The 26,036-nt window shown below is 55.3% G+C and overlaps 1 protein-coding gene across 1 annotated transcript; it reads left to right on the top strand.

Annotated features, from left to right (window-relative positions):
- The first annotated feature begins 1,055 nt into the window (after positions 1 to 1,055).
- ACER1 (alkaline ceramidase 1) lies at positions 1,056 to 26,036 on the top strand. The gene is made up of 6 exons (XM_070059508.1): positions 1,056 to 1,241; positions 18,517 to 18,631; positions 18,717 to 18,858; positions 19,284 to 19,421; positions 24,632 to 24,769; positions 24,996 to 26,036. The coding sequence occupies exons 1-6, from the start codon at positions 1,149 to 1,151 to the stop codon at positions 25,162 to 25,164; spliced, it is 795 nt and encodes a 264-aa protein (XP_069915609.1). The 5' UTR covers positions 1,056 to 1,148; the 3' UTR covers positions 25,165 to 26,036.

The following is a 26,036-nucleotide window of genomic DNA, read 5'->3' as shown; positions in this document are numbered from 1 at the left end:
GCAGCCATCTGGGGAGTGAACGAGCAAATAGAAGATTTCTCTCTCTGTGTTTCTCCCTCTCTGTCTATAACTTTACCTCTCAATAATCTTTTTTTTTTTTAAGATTTATTTGAAAGTCAGAGTTACACACAGAGAGAGGAAAGGCAGAGAGAGAGAGAGAGGGAGAGAGGTCTTCCATCCGATGGTTCACTCCCCAATTGGCCGCAATGGCCAGGACTGCGCCGATCCAAAACCAGGAACCAGGAGCTTCTTCCAGGTCTCCCACGCGGGTGCAGGGGCCCAAGGACTTGGGCCACCTTCCACTGCTTTCCCAGGCCACAGCAGAGAGCTGGATCAGAAGTGGAGCAGCCAGGTCTCGAACCGGCACCCATATGGGATGCCGGTGCTTCAGGCCAGGGCATTAACCCACTGCGCCACAGCACCGGCCCCTCAATAATTTTTTTTTGAAAGATAAGTTTATTTTAGTGCCAAAAAAATTTGACATCTCTGCAGGTTTTCTTTTAATCTGTACATTGTCTATAGATTCTTGGAAGACCCCTCATATGTGTGGGTTTCAGAAGATCCCCCTGGAATGAAGGGCTCCTGGGGGGAACTGAGCTGAACCCGCCAGGGTGGGCGTCCGGCTGCTGCCTCTGATTAGGGAAGCAGCCCTGGGGCTTTGGAAGGTGCCGAGGCAGCAAAGCCTAGTGATTAAGAGTCTGGAGCCTGCAACTAGCCTGGCCTGGCCACCAGGGGACTTAGCTTCTGTGCCTCAGTTTGTCCATCTGTGAAATTGGGACAGCAGTAGTCCTCACCTCAGTGGCCTCGTCGTTATCATTATTATTTTTATTAATTTCTGTGACTGTTTAGAAAGAGTCCCTGCACCCTGCTCCCCCTTCTCGTGGACCCCCCCTCCCTCCCCGCTCACCCTCACCCTGCCTGGACGGTGCCAGGCCCGGGGTAGTGCCTAAGGCCACCGCCACATCAGCCAGGCAATCCTGGCGCAACTGAGGAGTGGCCCAGCAGGTTTTTCCTCCCAGCCTGCCTGCGGCAGGGCACCGAGCTGTGCTCTGCCTGCCTCACCCAGGCCCGGCCCTCCGCGGCTGTCCTGAGCTGTGCCCGCCTCACTCTGCCTGGCGCAGCCAGCGGGCGGCAGGTGCCAAGACAAGATGCCTAGCATCTTCGCCTACCAGAGCTCTGAGGTGGACTGGTGCGAGGTGAACTTCCAGCACTCGGAGCTGGTGGCCGAGTTCTACAACACGGTGAGAGCTGGGGCCGGGGGCTGCGGGCAGGCGTGTGTGTGTGGGTGGGGGGGGCTGGGGGCATCCATGCAGCCGCAGGTTCCAGCCCTGGGGAGACCAGGCGCTAGCTAGCGTTCATTTATCTGGAAGTTGTCTTCATGCGGTGCCGGGGCAGTGGCCATTTGGGAAACAGAGGCTGGCAAGCAGCACTCTGCCCTCCCTGAACGGAAGGCACAGGTGCAATCTCAGGCATTTATGACCCAAGTGCCGCAGTGGGTGGGAGGAGACGCACAGGCAGCTGTGGGGCTCCTGAGCCATGCCACGAGGGGGCAGATCAGGGAAGGCTTCCTGGAGGAGATGGCTGCGTCTCCTTGCTCGTAGCGGCACCCACAGCTAAGGGTGACTGACTTGCCGCTATCTACCTCCCGGGGAGCCCCAGGACGGTATTTCACATCCATTAAGAGAGACTTTTCCTGTGGCCTCTGCCATAGCACGGCATCGGAGCTGCCCCAAAACCACGGATGCATAAAGAACAATGACATTCAACCAAAGCTTCAAAGACATGGGCGGCTCGTGCTGTCCTGTCCTTGTACAGGACTCCGGGTTCACGGGGGAGCGAGGCAGGGCACTGTTCTTTCTGGGTCTCCTCCAATGGCGAGCGACGTGCTCACCCTGTGCCCGACGTCGTCTGTGTGTGGTACGCGGCGAGCCAGGCAGCCCCCGAACGTGGGTCTTTAGTGAGCACTTGCTGTGTGCCAGGCATTGCACTAAATGCCGCGTCTTCATTGTGGCGTCGGGAGCTAGGTGCCATCATGGGGGCGGTTCACAAAGCTCACGCATAACTGGATTAAAAATACGTTGATTTTGGTGCAAAAATTTACTGAAATGGGTGCATATGAAGAACCTCCAAGACATGCATGGAAAACACGTGTGATGGAAAAATGATGCCTGCATTTCACATTTTTTTTTATCAAAATGCATTTTTTTGGGCATTTACTTGTTTTGAAAGTCAGAGTTACAGGGAGAGGGAGAGACAGAGAGATCGTCCATCCACTGATTCAGTCCCCAGTTGCGCTGGACCGAGCTAAAGCCAGGAGCCAGGAGCTTCATCCGGGTCTCCTATGTGGTCAGCAGGGACCCATGCACTTGGGCCATCTTCTGCTGCCTTCCCAAGTGCATTAGCAGGGAGCTGGATCAGAAGTGGAGCAGCTGGGACTTGAACCGGAACCCATATGGGATGCTGACGTTGCAGATGGCGGTTTAACCAGCTGTGCCAAAATGCTGGCCCCCCCAAATAAACATCTTTTGTATTCCATTTTTCTTTGAACTTTATATGTATATTTGAAATTTATTTTTAGTTTGTTTATTTGAAAGACAGGAGAGAGAGATGGACAGATCTTCCGTCTGCTGGTTCCCTTCCCGAGCCCCTGCCGTGGCTGGTGCCATGACTAAGCCAGGAGCTCAGGACTAAGCCTCAGGAGACAGGATGCCCATTAGCAAGGACGTGGATTGAATGTGGAGCCTGGACTCGAACCCAGGCACGCGGGCATCCTTAGCACAGCACTCAATGCCCCCCCCACCCATTGAGCTTACTGAAATGCCTTCCTAGAACCATAGTTATGTTAGCGCCTCCCCAGGGTTTTACCCTCCCAGACAGAGCTGTCACGGCAGCTGGTAAGCCATCGGCGTGCCTGGCAGTCCAGCTCAGTAATATTTTTGTCTCTGCAGAACCAGTGGCCTCTGTCGCAACAGTGCTTGGACCTTGTAGCGCAAAAGCAGCCATGACCGCACGTAGAGGAGTGGGCGTGGCTGGGTGCCAATAAAACTTTATGGGCATTGCCATATAAATTTCATATAATTTTCACAAGTCGTAAAACTCTTCATTTTTTTAAAAAAGATTTATCTATTTATTTGAAAAAGTTACAGAGTTTCATTTCAGACATTTGAACATGTAAACATGGTTCTAAACTCACCGGTACAAGGAGACTTCAAAGGATTTGTAGAAAAATGGAATTAAGAGATAGATTGGGGCAGGCGTCTCTCTCTCTCTCTCTCTCTCTCTCTCTCTCTCTCTCTCTCTCTCCCTCTCTCCCCCTCCCTCTCTCCCTCTCTCTCTCCCCCTCCCTCTCTCCCCCCTCCCTCCCTCCCCCCTCTCCCTCCCTCTCTCCCTCCCTCCCTCTTCCTCTCTTTCCCTCCCTCTCTCCCTCTCTCTCCCTCCCTCCCTCTTCCTCTCTTTCCCTCCCTCTCTCCCCCTCTCCCTCCCTCCCCCTCCCTCTCTCCCTCCCTCCCCCTTTCCCTCCCTCTCTCCCTCCCTCCCTCTTCCTCTCTTTCCCTCCCTCTCTCCCTCTCTCTCCCTCCCTCCCTCTTCTCTCTTTCCCTCCCTCTCTCCCCCCTCCCTCCCTCCCCTCACTCTCTCCCTCCCTCCCCCTCTCCCTCCCTCCCTCCTTCTCTCTCTCCCTCCCTCTCTCCTTCTCCCTTCCTCCCTCTCCCTCCCTGCCCCTTTCCCTCCCTCCCCTCTCCCTCCCTCTCTCTCCCTCCCTTCCTCCCTCTCTGTCTCTCCCTCTCTCCCTCCCTCTCCCTCTCTCCCCCTCCTTCCCTCTCTCTCTCCCTCTCTATCTCTCTCTTTCCCTCTCCCCCCCTCTCTCCCTCTCCCTCTCTCCCTCTCTCTCCCTCCCTCTCTCCCTCTCTATCTCTCTCTCTCCCTCTCTCCCTCTCTCCCACCCTCTCTCTCTCCCTCTCTGTCTCTCTCTCTCTCCCTCTCTGTCTCTCCCTCTCCCTGCCTTTCAAAGCAGATGAAAATGAATAACACTTAAAAATAAATAGGGGCCAGCACTGTAGCATAGTGTGTTAAGCCACAGTCTGCAGTGTTGACATCCCACATGGGCACCAGTTCGAGTCCTGGCTGCTCCGCTTCTGATCCAGCTCCCTGCTAATGGCCTGGGAAAGCAGTGGGAAAAGTGGGCCCCTGCACCCACGTGGGCGACTGGGACGAAGCTCCAGGTTCCACCTCTGCCTCTCACATCGCAGCTACTGGATTCAAGTCCCAGCTCTGGCTCCTGACTCCAGCTTCCTGTTAACGCAGGCCCTGGGAGGCAGTGGTGACGACCCTTGGGCTTCTGCCTCCTATGTGGCATGTTTTTATTAGAGAGAATGAGAGCAAGTTCCCATCCACTGGTTCACTCTCCAGATGCCCACAGTGGAAGGGTGGAGGGAGCCTGAAGCCAGGAGCTGGGAATCCAACCCGGGTCTCCCACATGCATGGCAGAGACCCAGGCACTTGGGCCGTCACTGCTGCCTCCCAGGGTGTGCGTTAGGAAGCTGGAGCCAGGAACCAGACCCAGGACTCCAGTGTGGGATGCAGGGAGCCTAACCTCCAAGCCACACGTTTGCTCCAGGAGTTGGGTTTTAAGAGATGCACAGGGGTGGGGTAGGAGAGCAGAGGCAGGAACAAACGTGTGTAAGCCCTGGAAAGGAACAAGAACTGGTCTGATTGGCAAGGGAAGAAGTTATGTACCTGAGGCCAGAATGTGGGGAGACAGGAAGGCCAAGTTGGAGTGTCGGAAATTTCTCCTGTGCCCACCAATGCGCTCACTCATTCATCCCATGAAAATGCTGTAAACCACCTACTGCAGGGTGGTCCTGGTGGTCCCAGGGAGGCTTGGGGTTCCCCAGCTGTGTGTGTGTGGTGGGGATGGTATCCAAGTTCCGACAGCTTCCTCCAGCCCCAGGGTTAGCTCAAGGTGGAGGGAGGAGAAAGGGCTGGAAGTGGGAGTGGGGCATGGGGGTGGGGCACGGGGCCTCTGTGTGCGGAAGGAGGGGGGATGTCAATGTTGCTGTCAACACTGAGTCTTAAAGAACCCATAATGGCTCCCTGGGGCTTTGCGGGTAATGGGAACCACATGTGCAAAGGCCCTGTGGTAAGAGAGCATAGCTGGTCGGGTCGTGGTGGTGGCTTGAAGCCCAGGCTTTAAGCCATGTCCAGGGGCCAAATGTGGAATGCCAGGCTCTGGACTCTGGGCTCCACTTGGAGGGCACTGGGGAGCCACAGGCAGCTTTTTAGCTTTTTAGCATCCTCCACTGCTTTCCCAGGCCACAGCAGAGAGCTGGGTCGGAAGTGGAGTAGCCGGGACTTGAACTGACGCTCATATGGGATGCTGGTACTGCAGGCGGTGGCTTTACCCGCTACGCCACAGCGCCAGCCCCCTGGTTGTGTTTTGCAGATGGGTGAGGAGAGCCTGGGAGGCTCACTGACTGCAATAGAGGTCAGGGGTGTGGGGAGGACTGGCTTAAGTGGGGCAGGGGGAGAAACCAAGGCGTGAGCCATGCCTGTTTGCACCTGTTTGCACCTGCTTGCATGGGCATGGTGGCTGCCAAGTGACCTCCACCTGCATTACTGATGGCTTTGGAGAGTTTCAAGTGGCACAGGCAGAAGTCTCAAGGTCTCCAGCTCCCAGAGGCCACCACGATGTTGAATTTCCTTGCTAGGGTCTCGTCAAAGCTTCAGTGGCTCCGTCTCATTCTCTTGTGAAAGTGTTGCGGATACTTGGTGCCAGAACACATGAGTGGCGTGCTGGCCCTGGGAGAGAGAGCACGGGAAAGAGGAGGAGGGGTGTGGGGATCATGGAGGAGAGGAGGGGAGCAGGTGTTTACAGCACCCTCCCCACCGCCCTCTGCACCTTTCCGTTGCTGCCTCTGCCATGTGGCTCCAGCCCCAAGTGTTCCTTGAGTGCTGTGTGACCCAGAGGAAGAGCCGCCCCTCTCTGAGCTCCTGACTGCATGCAACGTGCAAACTCCATGAGCTCTAAACCACTCGAGCCTTGAGGTCCAGCCATGCATCCTGCTGTGTTCCGTGTCACTGTCCACAGCAGAAACAGCTGGTTCCTGGATACCCATGGCGTGCCCGTCCCCACGGAGGATGCAAATCCAACGCACATACGCACAAAATCTGGCACACCCCAGGCCTGGGCTCCGTGGCTGCCTCTGGTCCTCCTCGCCTCCAGAAAAATGGGTGTCGGTGGTTCCTCCCCTGCGGCGCTCCGGGAGCACACAGAGGGGTTGGAGTCAGCAGGACAGCCGTCTCTCTGTTTTGTGGACGGAGCCCCTGGCTTGCACTTGGCTCCGGGGTGGGAGGTGCAGAAAGACTCAAAATTCCCTGCCCCAGAGGGGCTGACATTCTGGGCTTGGCGAGGCGGACGGTGCACCAAGGTCAAGGGTGCAGGATATTGGGTGGAGGAACTAAGGAGGAAACATCATCCACCGTCCTCTGGTTCACTTGTCCCAAAGGGGACCACCTCCCAGGACCATGGAGAGACTACAGCAGCTGCTGCATGCAATCCAAGCCCCCAGCAGTGGGTGGATGGACACACGCAGCACGGTCCCTCCACACAGCACAGTCCCTCCATGCATTGGAACATCACGCAGCCACAAACAGGGGTGAGGCACAGACACTCACTACGGGGTGCAGGGACCTTGAGAGACACAGACACAGCAGGCCACACAGTGTGGGGCTCCATGGGTAGGAAGCACCCCGAACAGGTGCATCCGTGGAGCCAGGAAGTAGATTTGTGGTCGCCAGGGGCAGGAGGAGGGGATGGGAGTGGGTAACATAATTTCCTTTGGGAGACTGAATTCTTCTAGAATTAGATGGTCTAGTAGCTACACAACCCGTGACTATGCTAAGACCATTGTAGTGTACATTTAATTTTAAATGTTTTATTTATTTATTTTCGTTTAGTTGAAATGCAGAGAGAGAGAGAGAGAGAGAGAAAATTTCAGTCTGCTGGTTCATTCCCCAAATGCCTGCAACAGCCAGGGGTGAGCCAGGAGCCAGGATCTCCAACGGGGTCTCCCACGTGGGTGGCGGGGACCCAGCGCCTGAGCCAGCACTTGCTGCCTCCCAGGGTGTGCATGGTAGGAAGCTGGATTGGAAGCGGAGCGGCTGGGCTGCAAACCCAGGCACCCTGTCCTGAGATGAAGGTGTCCCAAGTGGCAGCTTACCCTGCTGTGCCCCAACGCCCACCCCAGCTGTACACTCTTGGGAGTGAATTTTACTCTCCGTCTTTGAAAGCTGAGTTATGAAGATATCCCCACAGCTCCCGGTACACCCTAAGTGTGGAATAAACTGAAGTTGTAAAAGTGACGTTTATCACCTTTGTTTGCTACTCGTGGGGTTTATGGGGCGCAAAGTCCCGGGAAGGAGGCCCTCTCCTGCCAGCTCTGTCACAGAGGAGATAAAGGGCGCCCAGTGGATTCCAGGCCCCGCCCCTGGGTGTGTGCTGTCACTCAGCAGGTGACAGAAGCCAGGCGTGGGTGGCGGCAGCAAGGGCTGGCTGGAGAATGCTCCCCGACTCCCAGCTCCTGTGCTGAGCGCCTCCCGGGTGCTCCATGTGCTGGGGTCACCTTCAGGGGTAAGACAGGTGCGACTCCCATCCTCAGGGCAGCCCCGGTCCAGTGGGGGAGCCGGAGGCAGCCAGCAAGCACATCAAGACACGAATAAAGGGGCCGGCGCTGTGGTGCAACCAAGCCGCCGCCTGCCACGCCAGCATCCCCACCTGCACCAGTCCTGGGTGCTCTGCTCCCAATCCAGCTCCCTGCTACTGTGCCCAAGTAAGGCCTCTGCCACCCAGGTGGGAGACCCGGATGGAGCTCCTGGCTCGCAGCCCTGGCCATTGTGGGCATTTGGGGAGTGAACCAGTGGCCAGGACCTCTATCTGACTGTTGTGTCCTTTCTCCCTCTCGGATTAGGGGGAGATGGAGTAAACCAATGGGTGCTGAAGCCCCTGGGGTGCGCCGGGCCCTGCCCCATCATGGCGGCAGGCGTTCACAGCCGTGCACAGCGCAGCTCCCGGTTCTCAGCGTTTCCATCAGGGCGGGAACCGCACAGAGGGGTCCCTCACGTCTGTCCCGACTGGAGGCGCCCCTCGAAGGAGGGGCTTTGCTTCGGGCCACTACTAAGGTCCTTTTTTAAATTAATTAATTAAATTTATTTTCAGTGCTGGCGCCACGGCTTACTAGGCTAATCCTCCGCCTTGCGGCACCAGCACACCAGATTCTAGTCCCAGTTGGGGCGCCGGATTCTGTCCCAGTTGCCCCCTCTTCCAGGCCAGCTCTCTGCTGTGGTCCGGGAGTGCAGTGGAGGATGGCGCAAGTACTTGGGCCCTGCACCCCATGGGAGACCAGGAGAAGCACCTGGCTCCTGCCATCGGATCAGTGCGGTGCGCCGGCTGCAGCGCGCCGGCCACGGCGGCCATTGGAGGGTGAACCAACGGCAAAGGAAGACCTTTCTCTCTGTCTCTCTCTCACTGTCCATTCTGCCTGTCAAAAAATAAAAAAAAAAATTTTTTAATTTATTTTTATTTTATTTGACAGAGAGTGAGCTCCCATCTGCTGGTTCACTCCCCAAATGGGCGCAATAAGCCAGCACTAAACCAGGGACCAGGAACCCCATCCAGGTCTCCCACGTGGGCACAGGGGCCCAAGCACTTGAGCCATCTTCTGCTGCTTGCCCAGACCATTAGCAGGGAGCTGGATCAAAAGTGGGGCAGCTGGGATTCGAACCCACACTCTGATATGGCATGCTAGAGTCATGGGCAGCAGTTTAACCCTCCGTGTCACAACACCAGCCCCAGTGCTGAGGTTTCTGAACACATAGTAGGTTCTCAAGGAGCGGTTCTGGAATGAATGAATGGAGGTGAAGCCATCGGCTGAGACCGGCACCCAGGGGGTCCAGGTGTCCCGAGCTCAGGACCAGTTCCGGCAGCGTCCCACGGTGCAGCGTCTCCTGCCTGCCAGGGCCTGGGTGGGGCGAGAGGCTGTGAACCATGAGGGCCCAGCCCTGGAGGGCAGGGAGGGAGACCCTGGCACGGGGGCTGTCGCTGATGCTATCAGTCCCCGGAGCCGGCTGGGGCCCTTTAATCAGACCCCACCCATCGCTCTGTCCTCATCCTGAGAACTCCAGTCTCAGGGCTCCCGGCCCATGAGCGTGCAACATGTGTAGCTGTAACAGGCAGCCCTCGCTCCGTGAGCCCACACCACGTCCCTGGCAGTGGCACCCTCCAGTGCCCGGCCTCGTGCGTGCCCTCAGCAGCTTCCCCCAGGTCGTGTTGATGGCTGCCTGCCATTTGTCCCCACACAGGAACGAGAGATGCTGAGGGGGTAGGTCATGCCACAGAGCAGCAGGGAGTTCCCTTTGAGTCTGCCCCACCTCCTGTCCTGCAAGACGGGGCTCGGGGCAAGCTTTGGGGTCCCCTGTGCTGTGCAACCTCAGAGGAGTCACTTGGCCTCCGAGATGCGGTGTCCTCCTTGCAAAACCAGAACTGAAAAAGCCAGAGGTCGTGTGCACGTGGGAGGGCATGGGGCTCAGGGATTAGAAATTATCTCGGGGGCTTGGCTAATCCTCCACCTGCGCCGCCGGCACCCCGGGTTCTAGTCCTGGTTGGGGCGCCGGATTCTGTCCCGGTTGCCCCTCTTCCAGGCCAGCTCTCTGCTGTGGCCAGGGAGTGCAGTGGAGGATGGCCCAAGTGCTTGGGCCCTGCACCCCATGGGAGACCAGGATAAGCATCTGGCTCCTGGCTTCGGATCGGTGCAACGCACCAGCCGTAGTGGCCACTTGGGGGGTGAACCAATGGAAAAAGGAATACCTTTCCCTCTGTCTGTCTCTCTCTCACTGTCTAACTCTGCCTGTCAAAAAAAAAAAAAGAGAGAGAGAGAGAGAGAGAAAGAAAGAAAGAGAGAGAGAGAGAGAGGAAGGAAGGAAGGAAGGAAGGAAGGAAGGAAGGAAGGAAGGAAGGAAGGAAGGAAGAAAGAAAGAAAGAAAGAAAGAAAGAAAGAAAGAAAGAAAGAAAGAAAGAAAGAAAGAAAGAAAGAAAATTTTTCTTGGCCATGTTGTGCACTCACAGGGTGGGAAACCTGGGTGGGATTTGGCCTAAGCCCTTAAGACTCTCACATGCCATGTTGCAGTGCCTGGGTTTGCTACCCAGGAGCTGGCTCCACTCCCAGTGCCAGCTTCCTGTGAACGCGCCCTCTGGGAGGCAGCAGGTCATAGCTCACGTCCCTGGGTCCCTGACATCCACGTGGGAGGCTTGATGGGGTTCCTGGCTCCCAGCTCCAGCCTGGCACAGCTCTGGAGAGTAAATCCATCGGCGGAAGACCTCTCTCTCTCTCTCTCTCTCTCTCTGATTAATTAATTAATTAAGAGTTTTTTTTTTTTTAAAGGATGAGGATCTACCCCTGGGACATCTTTAAGACATCCTGGGAGCCACACTTGGGACATCCTGTATCCCACATCCGTTGCCTGGGTTTGAGTCGCAGCTCGGCTCCTGAATCCAGCTTCCTGCCAAGGCAGACCCTAGGAGGCAGCGGTGATGGTTCAGCTACCCGGGTCCTGGATTGAATTCTGGGGTCCTGACTTTAGCCTAGCCCAGCCCAGACTGTCACAGGCATTTGAAGAGTGAACCAGTGAATGGAAGATCTCTCTCTCTCTCTCTCTCTCTCTCTCTCTCTCTTTCTCTCTCTGTCTCTCTGCCTTTCAGGTTAATAGCAGTTTTTTTTTTTTTTAATATGAGAAAGTACCAGGCATGGTGTCTTTTATCCTGAACTTTCTACATGCAACACCCTCCCCCCCCCTTTTTTTTTTTTGGACAGGCAGAGTGGACAGTGAGAGAGAGAGAGACAGAGAGAAAGGTCTTCCTTTGCCGTTGGTTCACCCTCCAATGGCTGCCGCAGCCGGCGCACTGCGGCCAGCGCACCACACAGATCCGATGGCAGGAGCCAGGTGCTTCTCCTGGTCTCCCATGGGGTGCAGGGCCCAAGCACCTGGGCCATCCTCCACTGCACTCCCTGGCCACAGCAGAGAGCTGGCCTGGAAGAGGGGCAACCGGGACAGAATCCGGCGCCCCGACCGGGACTAGAACCCGGTGTGCCGGCGCCGCAAGGCTGAGGATTAGCCTAGTGAGCCGCGGCACCGGCCAACACCCTCCCTGAAGTGTCCTCACAGATGATAGCCGAGTGATAAGGCCCCACAGTCCCTGTTGGTTGAGCACCTGCCATATGCCAGTTCCTCAGGGTACAACGGGAAGCAGGAAGAACACAGCCTCTGCTCTCAGAGTGGGAGGACACACGGTTGTCAGGATGACAGGACAGGTGTTAGGGGAATGGAGAAACCCAGAGCCCAGAGGAAGCTGCCCCTGCCCCTGCCTCTGCCCCAGGGAATGGAGAAGCCTCACAGAGAAATGATGCCCAGGCTAAAGGTGCGGCAGTAGTTGGCTTGGCCAGGAGGGAGGAGGGGTGAGAATGCTCTAGGCAGGGAGAACAGCATGGGCAAAGTCCTGGTGGTAAGAGGTGAGCGGAGCGTGGCTCCTTCCGGAGAACCTGGTTATGCCTGCCCCGCCCGGCTGGATTGTAAAGTTGAGCGCATGGCCGGCGCCGCGGCTCACTAGGCTAATCCTCTGCCTTGTGGCGCCGGCACACCGGGTTCTAGTCCCGGTCAGGGCACCAGATTCTGTCCTGGTTGCCCCTCTTCCAGGCCAGCTCTCTGCTGTGGCCCGGGAGTGCAGTGGAGGATGGCCCAAGTGCTTGGGCCCTGCACCCCATGGGAGACCAGGAGAAGCACCTGGCTCCTGCCTTCAGATCAGCGCGGTGCGCTGGCCGCGGCGGCCATTGGAAGGTGAACCAACAGCAAAGGAAGACCTTTCTCTCTGTCTCTCTCTCTCACTGTCCACTCTGCCTGTCAAAAAAAAAAAAAAAAAAAAAGTTGAGCACAGGTGAGTTACAGGTGGAATTCCTAAGCCGCATTTAAGAGTTCGGATTTTATTGATGGAAGCCGTGGACGTGTTTTCAGTGGCGCGTCAGAGCTGGGACGATGGACGGGCTGGGTGGGCGTGTTTGGGGTGTGCTGGTGTGCCCCAGGGCTGCAGGCCGGGGGGCGGGGACTGGGTTCACTGGGCACAGTGAGTGTGTGTGTGTGTGTGTGTGTGCGCACGCACATCAGCACAAATGGCAGGACTGGAGGAGGCCCAGGCGGGGGATGAGAGGGCCTGGCCCCTGACCGCCTGCCCTGTGGCTTTGGCACGAGAAAGGAGAGCAGCCCAGAGTGACGGTGACCGCCCGTGGTCTCTGTCCTTTCAGTATCGTCTTAATCTGCTTTCTGTTGTGAACAGCACAAGCAGATGGGGTAAGAGGTTTGTCTTGGCCCGCGGTTCTGGTCCAAAAGTCGAAGTCTTGCTGTCAGAGTTCGAAGGTGATGGAAGGGCAAGGCACCACCTCAAGTCTGGCCAAACTGGCCTCTACGGCTGCTTCAGAGCTAAACCAATAATCTTGATCTGCTAATCACATGAATAGACTAATCCATTCACGAGGGCAGAGGCCTAATCCCGCCTCCTTGAGATCCCACCCCTTCACAGCTCATAATCGGGGATTAAATTTCAACACGGGGCTGGGCGTGTGGCAGGGCTGTTGGGCTGCCAGTTGGAACACCCGCGTCCCACGCAGGAGCACCTGCCTCCAATCCCCGGCTCCTGCTCCCTGCTAATGTGCACCCCGGGAGGCAGCAGGTGATGGTGCAAATGGCTGGGTCCCCGCCTCTGCCTGCACAGCCTCGGACGTTGCAGGCCTGTAGGGATAAAACAGTAGATTGAAGATCTTTGTCTCTAATAAGAACAACTTTAAACCTATCCCTGGATTCGTCCCTTCCTAGCTGGGTGACGGGGTTGGGCCACTGTGTCGCTCTGAGCATCAGTATCCTCTTCTTTTTTTTTTTTTTAAAGATTTATTTATTTATTTGAAAGGCAGAGTTACAGAGAGGCAGAGGGAGAGAGAGAGAGAGGGGTCTTCCATCCTCTGGTTCACTTCCCAGGTGGCCGCAATGGCTGGAGCTCAGCCAGTCAGAAGTCAGGACCCATGAGCCTCCTCCAGGTCTCCTTTGCAGGGGCCCAAAGACTTAGGCCATCTTCCACTGCTTTCCCAGACCATAGCAGAGAGCTGGATCAGAAGTGGAGCAGCCAGGCCTCGAACTGGCGCCCATATGGGATGCCAGCACCACAGGCAGCGACTTTACCCGCTACGCCACATTACCAGCCCCCAGTATCCTCTTCTATCATATGGGGTTACAAACCCATAGCTTGCTGGGTTGGTTTGAGGATGAGATAAGATTCTGGGAACAAGAAACTTTGCACAGTACCCGGAACAAAGCAGATGTCCAACTGTGGAACAGGTAATGAACCCACAGATAGCTTTAGCACTCAATCAGCCCGAGAGATAGTGGGATCTGCACAGGTGTAGTCATACCTCTGACCTCCATTCTCTTTCCTTCTCCAACAGGAAGCTGTATTATTTATTTATTTATTTTTCATGTCCTTAGCTGGCCCTAGTACTGGCCAATCTTTTCTTTTTTCTTTTCTTAAGACTTATTTATTTATTTGCTAGAGTTACAGAGAGAGAGAGAGAGAGAGAGAGAGAGAGACAGAGAGAGAGAGAGAGAGAGAGAGAGAGAGAGGGAGGGAGGGAGATCTTCCACCTGCCAATTCATTCCCCAGATGGCTGCAATGGCCAAGGCTAGATCAGGCCATAGCCAGGAGCCACGAGCTTCATTCAGGTCTCCCACATGGGTGCAGGGGCCCAAGCACTTGGGGCATCTTCTACTGCTTTTCCCAGGCCATTAGCAGGGAGCTGGATCGGAAGTGAAGCAGCCGGGACTCGAACTGGGACCCATGTGGGATGCCAGTGTTGCAGGCTACAGCTTTACCTGCTATAGCACAATGCTGACTCTCGCCTTTCATTTTAAAAGATGTATTTGGGAGGGAGGCAATGGGGAGAGAGAGAGAGGGGGAGAGAGAATCTTCTATCTGGTAGTGAATTCCCCAAGTGCTTGCAGTGGCTGGGGCTGGGTCTGGCCAAACCTGGAGGGTGGTAACTCAAACCAGATTTCCTACACTGGTGACACCTACTTGGGCCATCGGCGCTGCCTGCAGGATACACAGCAGCAGGGAGCTGGGTCAGAGTGGCGACTTGCATTAGGCACTCCGATGTGGGATGCAGCCATTGCAAGAGCAGGAAGCTGGAGACAGGAGCTGTAGCTGCTCCTCCAATGTGGGACACAGGTGTCTGGACTGCCAGGCCCAGTGGCTGCCCCTCTTGACCACTTTAGCCCATAAGCAATTTTTCTTTTTTGTCTCAGCTAATGCTGCATAACAACAAATGTCTCTAACATATAGTGGTTTGACACCGTGATGAATTTTATTTTACTCATGCATCTGTAATCTAAGTAGAGTTTGGCAGGGCACTGTTTTTCAATTAATTTTTTATTATTTTGTTTGAAAGATGGAGAGATGGGGTGGGGTGAGAGAGAGAGAGAGAGAGAGCGAGCGAGCAAGAGAGCCTCCCAGGCTGAAGCCAGGAGCCAGAAAATCCTTCCAGATCTCCCACATTGGTGGCAAGAACCCATGTACTTGGACCATCTTCTGCTGCTTTTCCCGGGCACATTAGCAGGGAGCTGGGTTGGAAGTGGAGCAGCCAGGACATGAGCGGGCGCAAATATGAGATGCTGGCATTGCAGGCTGTGGCTTAACCTACTGTGTCACAATGCCTGACCTCACCTGTCGTCATCATCATTTTTTTTTTTTTGACAGGCAGAGTTAGTGAGAGATAGAGACAGAGAGAAAGGTCTTCCTTCTGTTGGTTCACCCCCCAAAATGGCCGCTATAGCCGGCGCTGCGCTGATCCAAAGCCAGGAGCCAGGTGCTTCCTCCTGGTCTCCCATGTGGGTGCAGGGCCCAAGCACGTGGGCCATCCTCCACTGCCTTCCTGGGCCACAGCAGAGAGCTGGACTGGAAGAGGAGCAACTGGGGCAGAATCGGCGCCCCAGTTGGGACTAGAACCCGGAGTACCAGTGCCATAGGCAGAGGATTAGTCCAGTAAGCCATGGCGCTGGAACATTTTTTTTTTTTTTTAAGATTTCTTTATTTATTTTAGAGGCAGAGTTATAGACAGACAGAGAGAGAGGTTTTCCAACTGCTGGTTCACTCTCCAAATGGTTGCAGTGGCCAGAGCTGGGCTAATCCCAAAACCAAGAGCCAGGAGCTTCTTCCAGGTCTCCCGCATGGGTGCAGGGGTCCAAGCACTTGGGTCATCCTCTGCTGCTTTCTCAGGCCATTAGCAGGGAGCTGGATAGGAAGTGGAGCCACCGGGACTTGAACTGGTGCCTATGTGAGATGCTGGCGTTGCAGGCTGCGGCTTAACCTGCTGTGTCACAATGCCTACCAATCTTGCAAAGTCCCATGTCAGGGGGCCAGCCTGTGGCGCAGTAGGCTAATCCTCCGCCTACGGCACCGGCATCCTATACGGGTGCTGGTTCGGGTCCCGGCTGCTCCTCTTCTGATCCAGCTCACTGCTATGGCCTGGGAAAGCAGTAGACGATGGCCTATGTGCTTGGGCCCTTGCACCTGTGTGGGAGACCCGGAAGAAGCTCCTGGCTTCAGATTGTCCCAGCCCTGGCCATAGGGACCATTTGGAGAGTGAACCTGTGTCTCTCCTCACTGTCTATAACTCTGCCTCTCAATCTTTTAGAAAAGATTTTTTTCTTTCATTTTCTTTCTTTCTTTTTTTTTTTTTTTTTTTTTTTGACAGGCAGAGTGGACAGTGAGAGAGAGAGAGAGAGAGAGAGGTCTTCCTTTTTCCGTTGGTTCACTCTCCAATGGCCGCTGCAGCCAGCGCACTGCGCTGATTCGTAGCCAGGAGCCAGGTGCTTCTCCTGGTCTCCCATGCGGGTGCAGGGCCCAAGGATTTGGGCCATCCTGCACTGCACTCCCTGGCCACAGAAGAGAACTGGACTGGATGAGGAGCAACCGGGACAGAATCTGGTGCTCTGACCGAGGCTAGAACCTGGTGTGCCAGCACCGCAGGCAGAGGATTAGCCTATTGAGCCACGGCGCTGGCCTAGGAAAGATTTTATTTATTTATTTGAGAGGCAGAGTTACACAGTGAGAGAAGGAGAGGCAGAGAGAGAGAGAGAGAGAGAGAGAGGTCTTTCATCCACTGGTTCACTCCCCAGTTGGCTGCAATGGCCGGAGCTGCGCCAATCTGAAGCCAGGAGCTTCCTATGGGTCTGCCACATGGGTGCAGGGACTTGGACCACCTTCCACTGCTTTCCCAGGCCATAGCAGAGAGCTGGATCAGAAGTGGAGCAGCTGGGAATTGAACCAGCACCCATTTGGGATGCCTGCACTGCAGGTGGCAGCTTTACCCACTACACCACAGCGCCGGCCCCAATAAATAAAATCCTAAAAACAAACAAAAAAAAGTCCATGTCAGGTGGAAGCCACAGCTGCTGGTGTCATCTGGTGTCTGAAGTCCTGCAACACCACTTCTTCGTGCTCTGTGTTGGAACCGAGTCACTAGGCTACTGTATCATCTTTCTTTGTCTGCAAGGCCAAGGCCAGCTCATGACCACTGCATCCACACTTCAGCCCACAGGAAGGAGAAAGCGGAGGGGATGACAAGCCTGCAGTGGCTTCTTAAGGACTGACCTGCAAGTGGGAAGTGTCATGTACATTCTTATCCTATTGGCCAGAGCAGGTCACAAGACCACAGCAAGCTGCAAGAGATGCTGGGAAATGTAGTCTTTCCTTGGGTAGCTACAGGCTCAGCTAAAACTTAGAAGACACTACAATCTACAGTTGGCTCTTGGTGTCTGTGGGGTTTGACTCTAGGACCTCCCACAGATGTCAGAATCAAGTCTTTTACATAAAATGGCACAGTATTCACTCATGACCTATGCACACCCTAAAATTTATTTATTTATTTATTTATTTGGGAGACAGAGTTACAAAGAGAGAGAGGGAGAGACAGAGAGAGAGGTCTTCCATCTGCTAGTTCACTCCCCAGATGGCTACAACAGCCGGAGTTGGGCCCATCTGAAGCCAGGAGCCAGGAGCTTCTTCCGAGTCTCCCACACAGGTGCAGGGGCCCAAGCACTTGGGCCATCTCCCACTGCTTACCTAGGCCACAAACACAGAGCTGGATTGGAAGAGGAGCAGCTGGGACTTGAACCAGCGCCCATATGGGATGTCGATGCCACAGGTGGATGCTTAACCTATGTCAGTGCCGACCCTCCTACATCCTTCAAACCAGCCCCTAGATTGCTTATAACACACACAATGCAATGTGTTATGACTGTGCAAATAGTCCCACTGTATTGTTCAGGTGCTAACAACAATGAAAAAAAAAAAAAAGTCCGTACCTGAGGTACGGAGGTATTTTTGCTCCAGTGTTCTTGATCCCTGGTTGGTCCAATCTGTGGGTGCAGAACCTGAAGATAGAGGGCTCCCTTCTCAGAGGAGAGGTGGGAGCATTTAGCCCGGCAGCTCAGACGCCTGCACCCCACATCCGGGCAGCTGGGTTCGCTCCCGGCTCTGTTGCTCACTCTAGCTTCTTGCTGATGCACCCTGGGAAATACCCACGAGGGCTCAAGTACTTGGGTCCCTGCCACCCACGTGGGAGACTTGGACTGAATTCCTGGTTCCCAGCGTCCCCCACCACCCCAGTCACTGCAGGCATTTGGGGAGTGAACCAGCAGCTCGCTCGCTTGCTCTCTCTCTCTTTCTGTCTCTCTCTCTCTCCCCCCGCCTGTTGAATAAACAGAGAGGAAGTGTGCTTATATATAGACACAAGAGGTTAGTTGGGCAGGCACCCCGGATCACTAGGCTAATCCTCCACTAGCGGTGCCGGCACACCGGGTTCTAGTCCCAGTCGGGACACCGGATTCTTTCCCGGTTGACCCTCTTCCAGGCCAGCCCTCTGCTGTGGCCAGGGAAGGCAGTGGAGGATGGCCCAAGTGCTTGGGCCCTGCACCCCATGGGAGACCAGGAGAAGCACCTGGCTCCTGGCTCCAGATCAGCGCGGTGCACCGGCCGCAGCACGCCAGCCGTGGCGGCCATTGGAGGGTGAACCAACGGCAAAGGAAGACCTTTCTCTCTGTCTCTCTCTCTCTCTCACTATCCACTCTGCCTGTCAAAAAAAAAAAAAAAAAAAAAAAAAAGAGGTTAGTCTTTGCCACACTCATTTTGTGAATGAACAGAATAAGGGGCGGAGTCATTGATCTGCTGATGACCCATTGATTGTCCAGCTCGGCTGAAAGGTTGACAGGTGAATGATCGGCGAATCTTGAGTTGATGAATCCTGCCTGGATGGCAGTAGGCGACTGGCTAGTGACAGCGGGCAGCCCTCCCCGCCTCCCCTGCTGGAGAGGATCCGGCCGACTCTCACCCCCCACCCCCACCCCGCCCCGTGTCTCTGCCTCCTGCAGTTCAGCAATGTCTCCTTCCTGATCTTGGGGCCGCTCATGACCTTCCTGATGCACCCCTACATCCAGAAGCGCTCCTGCGGCAGCTACAGCACCTTGTTCCTCTTCACAGTCACAGGTAGGGCTGGGCTGTGGGCGCGGCAGGCGGTGAGGCGGGGCCGGGTGCCCCGCCTTGACCGCCTCCCCTCGCCTCTGCCGCCCAGGCCTGTTCTCCATGTACTTCCACATGACGCTCAGCTTCCTGGGCCAGCTCCTGGACGAGATCGCCATCCTGTGGCTGCTGGCCAGTGGCTACAGCATCTGGATGCCCCGCTGCTACTTCCCCGCCTTCCTTGGGGGCAACAGGTGGGGCAGGCTGGCTGTGTGTGTGGGGGGGTGGAACCCTCTGTGGCCCCTGCCTGACTGCCCCGAGCAGAACCCCCCAGGACCCCCTCCTCTGAGCCTACCTGGGCTCCCCTGAATCCCTTGCCCCCCCTCCCCGAGGCCCCAGGGGGCCTTTGCTTTACCCCCCACCCCACCCCCAGCATAAACCTGCAGTCCTTTCATGGGCCAACCTAGGTTCCCTGGGTCCTCAGACCTGACCCTTCTGGGTCCCCTCTGCTGAGGCCACCCGGGATCCTCAAGGCTTTTCTGAGCCTAGAGACGCCCTCGCCAAGAGCCCTTCCCTGTCCTCATCCGCCGGGGCCACAGAATCTCCAAATGACCCTGCCTCCACCCCCTGCAGCCCTGCCTCCGCCCCATCCAGTGAGAGCCGAGCCCTCTCCCTGCAGGTCCCTGTTCACCTGTCTGGTTGTCGTCATGACCGTGATCAGCACCCTCCTGTCCTTCCTGCGGCCCACGGTCAACGCCTACGCCCTCAACAGCATCGCCATCCACATCCTCTACATCGTCTACCAGGAGTACAAGAAGTGCGTGGTGGCCCCGGGGAACCCGGCTGGGGTGGGGGAGGGGAGGCGGCTCCCGTTCCTTCCTCCAAGGACCCCTTGCTGTTCTCCGTCCCCTGCCCTGAGCCGTTCCACCTGACTCCAGTGTCCCTTTTCCGTGATCACCCACTGAGCCTGTCTGTCGGACTGCAGATCCAGCCCCTTGAGCAGCGAGCCCCTCCCCCCAACACACAAGGGTACTTTAAAAAGTACCCCCTGTGGCAGGGGCTGCAGTGGGCTAAGCTCCTGCCTGCGACCCCGGCGTCCTGTTCTGCAGCACTGGGTTGAGCCCTGGCTGCTCTGCTTCTGACCAAGCTCCCTGCTAATGCACCTGGAAACTCAGCGGAAGATGGCGCAAGTGCGTGGGTCCCTACCACCCGTGGGGGAGACCCAGATGGAGTTGCTGGCTCCTGTCCTGGCTGTTGTGGCCACTGAGGTAGTGAACCAGTGCATGGAGGATTGATCTCTCTCTCTCTGCCTTTCAAATAAATAAATAAATCTTTAAAGGTAATGGTGGAGGGGCTGGCGCTGTGGTGTAGTGGGTAAAGCTGTCCCCTGCAGTGCCAGCATCCCATATGAGTGCTGGTTCGAGTCCCAGCTGCTCCACTTCCCATCCAGCTCTCTCTGCTATGGCCTGGGAAAGCAGTAGAAGATGCCCCAATGCCGGTTCTAGTCCCGGCTGCTCCTCTTCCGATCCAGCTCTGTCTGCTATGGCCTGGGATAGCAGTAGAGGATGGCCCAAGTCCTTGGGCCCCTGAACCCTCGTGGGGGACCCAGAAGGGGCTTCTGGCTCCTGCCTTCGGATCGGTGCAGCTCCAGCTGTTGCAGCCATCTGGGAAGTGAACCCGCGGGTAGAAGACCTCTCTCTCTGTCTCTACCTCTTTCTGTAACTCCGTCTTTCAAATAAATAAAATAAATCTTTAAAAAAATAAAAATAAATAAGATGGCCCAAGTGTTTGGGCCCCTGCACCCACATGGGAGACCTGGAAGAAGCTCCTGGCTCCTGGCTTTGGATCAGATCAGCTCAAGCATTGCGGCCATTTCGGGAATGAGCCAGCAGATGGAATAATCTCTCTCTCTAATTGTGCCTTTCAAATAAATAAATCAATCTTTTTACAAAGTAATTTGTGGAAAAAGTGGAGTTAAAAGGTAAGTTTACTTTGGTGCAAAAAATGTTGAAATCCATGCATATTTTTGGTAATACTTGTTGTCTCCATGAGTTTTTCTAAAATATTTATTTATTTATTTATTTTGAAAGGCAGAGAGAGAGAGAGAGAGAGAGAGAGAGAGAGAGAGGTCTTCCATCCGCTGGTTCACTCCCCAGATGGCCACAACGTCTGGAGCTGTGCCAACCCAAAGTCAGCAGCCAGGAACTTCTTCTGGGTCTCCCACATGTGTGCAGGGGCCCAAGGACTTGGGCCATCTTCTACCGCTTTCCCAGACCACAGCAGAGAGCTGGATCAGAAGTGGAGCAGCTGGAACTCGAACTGGCACCCATATGGGATGTGGGCATTGCAAGTGGCAGCTGGCTCAAGTCACTGGGCTCCTGCCACCCACGTGGGAGACCTGGATTGAGTTTTGGAATCTTGGCTTTGACACCCTCCCTAGCCCCACCCCACAATTGTGGGCATTTGGGGAGTGAACCAGTGAAGGGAACTTCGAATCCATGTGCAAATAAGTGTGGCTCTGTAGAATCATCTGGAAACCTGGGGTAGTAGGTGATGTGACGGAAGCATGAAAAAGTGATCACAAGGACCAAGGATCCCCAAGGAAAGCGCCTCTGCGGAGGCCGAGGTCTCCAGCTGCTGCCCTAGCCAGCCCCAGGCCACCCGCAGGAGGAAGACGGGGAAATCAGTGTTCATGGCTCTGCCTCCAATCCTGTGGCTTCTTGCTGGAGTTCAACATTGGCCAGTTCCCCTGGAAACCATGGGCCAACCCAACTGGCAACCATTGACCAGCCCAGCTGGAAACCGTTGACCAACCCAACTGGAAACCGTTGACTAACCCAGCTGGAAACCGTGGACCAACCCAACTGGCAACCATTGACCAGCCCAAAAAGGAAACCATTAGCCAAGCAAACTGGAAGCACAAGGACCAGCTGGCCTGTAGATTTGGTCCCCACAGGTCAGCCCCTAAACGGCAGGGACAGACCCAGAGAGACAGATGGGAGGCACAGCACACATACTTCTAACAAAGTTTATGATACTTCTTTAAAATAGTATTTAATACCCAGCCAGGTCTTATGGACAGTTACTTAGTTTCTCAAAGATGAATTTTTTTAAAAAATAAGATTTATTTATTCATTTGAAAAGCAGAATTAGAGAAAGACAGAGAGATAGAGACAGAAATTGGAGGAGGTTCACTCCTGCTGGCTCACTCCCCAAATGGCAGCAACAGCCAGAGCTGGGCTGATCCGAAGCTAAGAACCAGAAGCTTCTTCCGGGTCTTCCAAAGTGGGTGCAGGGGCCCAAGCACTCGGGCCATCTTCTGCTGCTTTCCCAGGTGCATCATCAGGGAGCTGGATCGGAAGTGGAGCAGCTGGGACTTGAACTGGTGCCCATAGGAGATGCCGGTGCTGCAAGCCATGGCTTTACCCCCTACGCCACAGCGCTGAACCCCAAAGATGGATTCTTTGGTTTTTTGTTGTTGTTATTGTTGTTGTTTGGTTGGTTGTTTTTTTTTGTTTTTTTTTTTTTTTGTTTTGTTTTGTTTTGTTTTGTTTTGTTTTTTGTTTTTTACAGGCAGAGTGGACAATGAGAGAGAGAGAGAGACAGAGAAAGGTCTTCCTTTTGCCGTTGGTTTACCCTCCAATGGCCGCCGCTGCCAGTGCACTGCAGCCAGCGCATCGCGCTGATCAGGAGCCAGGAGCCAGGTGCTTCTCCTGGTCTCCCATGGGGTGCAGGACCCAAGCACCTGGGCCATCCTCCACTGCACTCCCGGGCCACAGCAGAGAGCTGGCCTGGAAGAGGGGCAACTGGGACAGAATCCGGCGCCCCAACCGGGACTAGAATCTGGTGTGCCGGCGCCGCAAGGCGGAGGATTAGCCTATTGAGCTGCAGTGCTGGTTCCCAAAGATGGATTCTTACACCTGGTTTTGTTTAAATCTGGATCCAAAACCATCTCTGTGGCTTCCTTTATTGCATTATAGTTCCTTCCTCATTTCCCCGTCTCATGCCTCTGACTTATCTTCGACTGATAGATAAAAATCAGATTATTAGAGGCCACCATGTGGTGTCTTGATACACGCATACGTGGTGCGATGTCCAGTTCAGGGTCAGTGTAACTCCTCCCTCATTTGTCGTCTCTTTTTGGGGAAGACATTCACAGTCTTCCTCCTTCTACCCTTCAAAAACCATACACTATGGCCAGCGCCACGGCTCACTAGGCTAATCCTCTGCCTGCGGCGCCGGCACACCAGGTTCTAGTCCTGGTCGGGGCACCAGATTCTGTCCCGGTTGCTCTTCTTCCAGGTCAGCTCTCTGCTGTGGCCCGGGAGTGCAGTGGAGGATGGCCCAAGTGCTTGGGCCCTGCACCCCATGGGAGACCAGGAGAGGCACCTGGCTCCTGGCTTTGGATCAGCGCCATGTGCCGGCCACAGCGCACAGCTGCAGCGGCCACTGGTGGGGGGGGTGAACCAACGGCAAAAGGAAGACCTTTCTCTCTGTCTCTCTCTCTCTCACTGTCCACTCTGCCTGTCAAAAAATATTTATTATCTGTAATATTAATTTATTATCTGTAATAATATTATCTAATACTATCTGTAGTCACCCTAGTGTGCAGCAAAACACCAGAACTTCTTTTCCTATCTAACTGAAGCTTAGTGCTCATTGATCAACCCTCCTCCCTTCCTCCCTCTCTCCAAGTCTCCCCAGTCTCCAGTAACCAGTGTTCCACTCTTAGCTTCCGTGAAACCAGGCTCCCAAGATCCCAGAAGTGAGTGAGGTCCTGTGGTTCCTGTCTGTCTTTGCCTGGCTAATTTCTTTCTTTTTGTTTTAATATTTATTTATTTGAAAGTCAGAGTTACAGAGAGAGAGAGAGAGAGGTCTTCCATCCACTGGTTCACTCCCCAGTTGGCTGCAACAGCCGGAGCTGTGCTGAGCTGATCCAAAGCCAGGAGCCAGGAGCTTCTTCCAGGTCTCCCACGTGGGTGCAAGGGCCCAAGGACTTGGGCCATCTTCTACTGCTTTCCCAGGCCACAGCAGAGAGCTGGATCGGAAGTAGAGCAGTTGAAACTCAAACCAGTGCCTATATGGGATGCTGGCACTTCCGGCCAGGGCATTAACCCACTGCGCCGCTGGGCCACAGCACTGGCCCCTGCCTGGCTAATTTCATGTAATATAACATTTAACAATGTCTCATCCTATTGGGTGATTGAGTAGTATCCCATTGTGTATATAGATCACATTTTCTGTTCTTTTTAAATTAGAAAAAAATTTTTTTATTTGACAGGTAGAGTTATAGACAGTGAGAGAGAGAGAGAGAGAAAGGTCTTCCTTCTGTTGGTTCACTCCCCAAATGGCCACAACAGCTGGCGCTGCACTGATCTGAAGCCAGGAGCCAGGTGCTTCCTCCTGGTCTCCCATGGGGTGCTGGCCCCCAAGCACTTGGGCCATCCTCCACTGCCCTCCTGGGGCACAACAGAGAGCTGGACTGGAAGAGGAGCAACCGGGACTAGAACTCGGTGCCCATATGGGATGCTGGCGCTGCAGGTGGAGAATTAACCAAGTGAGCCACAGTGCTGGCCCCTCTTTTCTCTCATTTTTTTTTTTAAAAAATATTTATTTGAAAGATGGAGCTACAGAAAGGAATAGAGAGAGAGAGAGAGAGAGAGAGAGAGAGGTCTTCCTTCTGCTGCTTCACTCCCCAAATGGCCACAACAGCCAGGGCTGGGCCAGGCTGAAGCCAGGAGCCAGGAGCTCCATCCTGGTCTCCCACGCAGATGGCAGGGACCCAAGCACTCGGGCCATCCTCTGCTGCCTTCCCAGGTGCATTAGCAGGGAGCTGGATTGGAAGTGGAGTAGCGGGGACTGTAACCAGCACTCTGACATGGGCTGCCGGCACCGCAATGTGGCCCCCAGCCGTGCACCTTCGGCCCCCGCCCCTTCCCTCCTCCCCACCTGCAAGCCTCACGCGCCTGGATGGAGGAATTTCCCATCAGCCTCTTCAGGCGCTGCTCCCCCTCCCGCCCTCCCCAGGACCAGCAACAAGGAGCTGCGGCATTTGATTGAGGTCTCCGTGGTTCTGTGGGCCATCGCTCTGACCAGCTGGATCAGCGACCGCTTCCTCTGTAATTTCTGGCAGTGGATTAAATTCTTTTACCTGCACAGCATCTGGTAAGTACCTGCTCTGAGGCTTGGGGGGCCCCCAGAAGTGCAGTCTCTCGGTGGGCAGAGCTCAGAGCAGGAGCCTGGGGCAGAGAGGGGGAGGGGAAGGCAGACAAGGGCATTCCAGATACTGGGGCTTGAAGGTGGGGGCCGGGGTCCATGGAAGTGAGCAGAGAGGCAGGGCGAGGCTGGGGGCTTCCTGCACCTTCACCGCTCCCCCCACTGCGGTCCACAGGCACGTGGTCATCAGCATCACCTTCCCTTACGGCATGGTCACCATGGCCTTGGTGGACGCCAGCTACGAGATGCCAGGCCAAACCCTCAAAGTCCGCTACTGGCCAAGGGACACCTGGCCTGTGGGGCTGCCCTACGTCGAAGTCCAAAGTGACGACAAGAATTGCTGAAGTTGACGTTCTTGGTTCTCTGGCCGCTCGCCGACCTGCCTGTGTCTGCAGATCAGAGAGACCTGGGCCGGGCCTTGAGCTGGAGGGACATTCCTGGTTCCCGTCTCCGCTTCTCTTTTCCTGTTCTTGGTGTCCTGTCCTGGCCCCGCCCCAAGGCAGGGGAGGGACGTGGCGGCATCCCTGATGACGACCCTGGGGAGCTGCCTGGCATATCTCGCCACCACGGTCCACCCTGTCCTCTCTCGACTTCCCCTCTGTGGCCACAGATTCCCCGTGGCCCCACTATCACGTGCCTTCGTTGGGCTACACCACCAGGTCTTGGGGTGACTGGATGATGCGTTGTCTGCTGGGAACACCCGTGGGCTGGGATTTGCTCTGTCTATTGGGGTTCACTCCCAGGCTCCCTGGATCTGTTTTGGGCTATGACAATGTCCCCAGTACTTGGGAGCAGTCCAGATAACACACATGACACCCAGGCACCTCCTGGTACACTCTCGCCCGTATGTAGGGAGCTCCCAGGCTCCCGTGGTCTTGTGGGGCTGACACTGCTGGTAGGTAGACAGCCAAGGAAAGCAGAGGCAGTCTGGGTTCTCTGGGGGCGTGGGACATCAGGCAGGAGCCAGGGTGGCTATGCTAGGCCCTCAGAGCGAGCAGTGGGGAGGGGAGGACGGTTTCCATGGTGAGGAAGGCACAGGTGCAGAGTGAGCCAGACCTAAGGTTGAATCCTTGCTCCACTGGCTCCTCGTCATACAATCTGGGGGGGAGTGGTTTTTCTGATCTCTGGCGCTCCAGTGCCTTGTTTGTAAAATGGAAGCCACATTCCTTCCCTTGCGGGGTTTCTATGTGAATTAAATAAGCTAATGTGTATAAAA

This window comes from Oryctolagus cuniculus, chromosome 16 (genome assembly GCF_964237555.1).
Source record: "Oryctolagus cuniculus chromosome 16, mOryCun1.1, whole genome shotgun sequence".
Taxonomy (NCBI): domain Eukaryota; kingdom Metazoa; phylum Chordata; class Mammalia; order Lagomorpha; family Leporidae; genus Oryctolagus; species Oryctolagus cuniculus.
The sequence above is the reverse complement of the archived record's forward strand: the minus strand, read 5'-3'. Positions and strand labels throughout refer to the sequence as shown.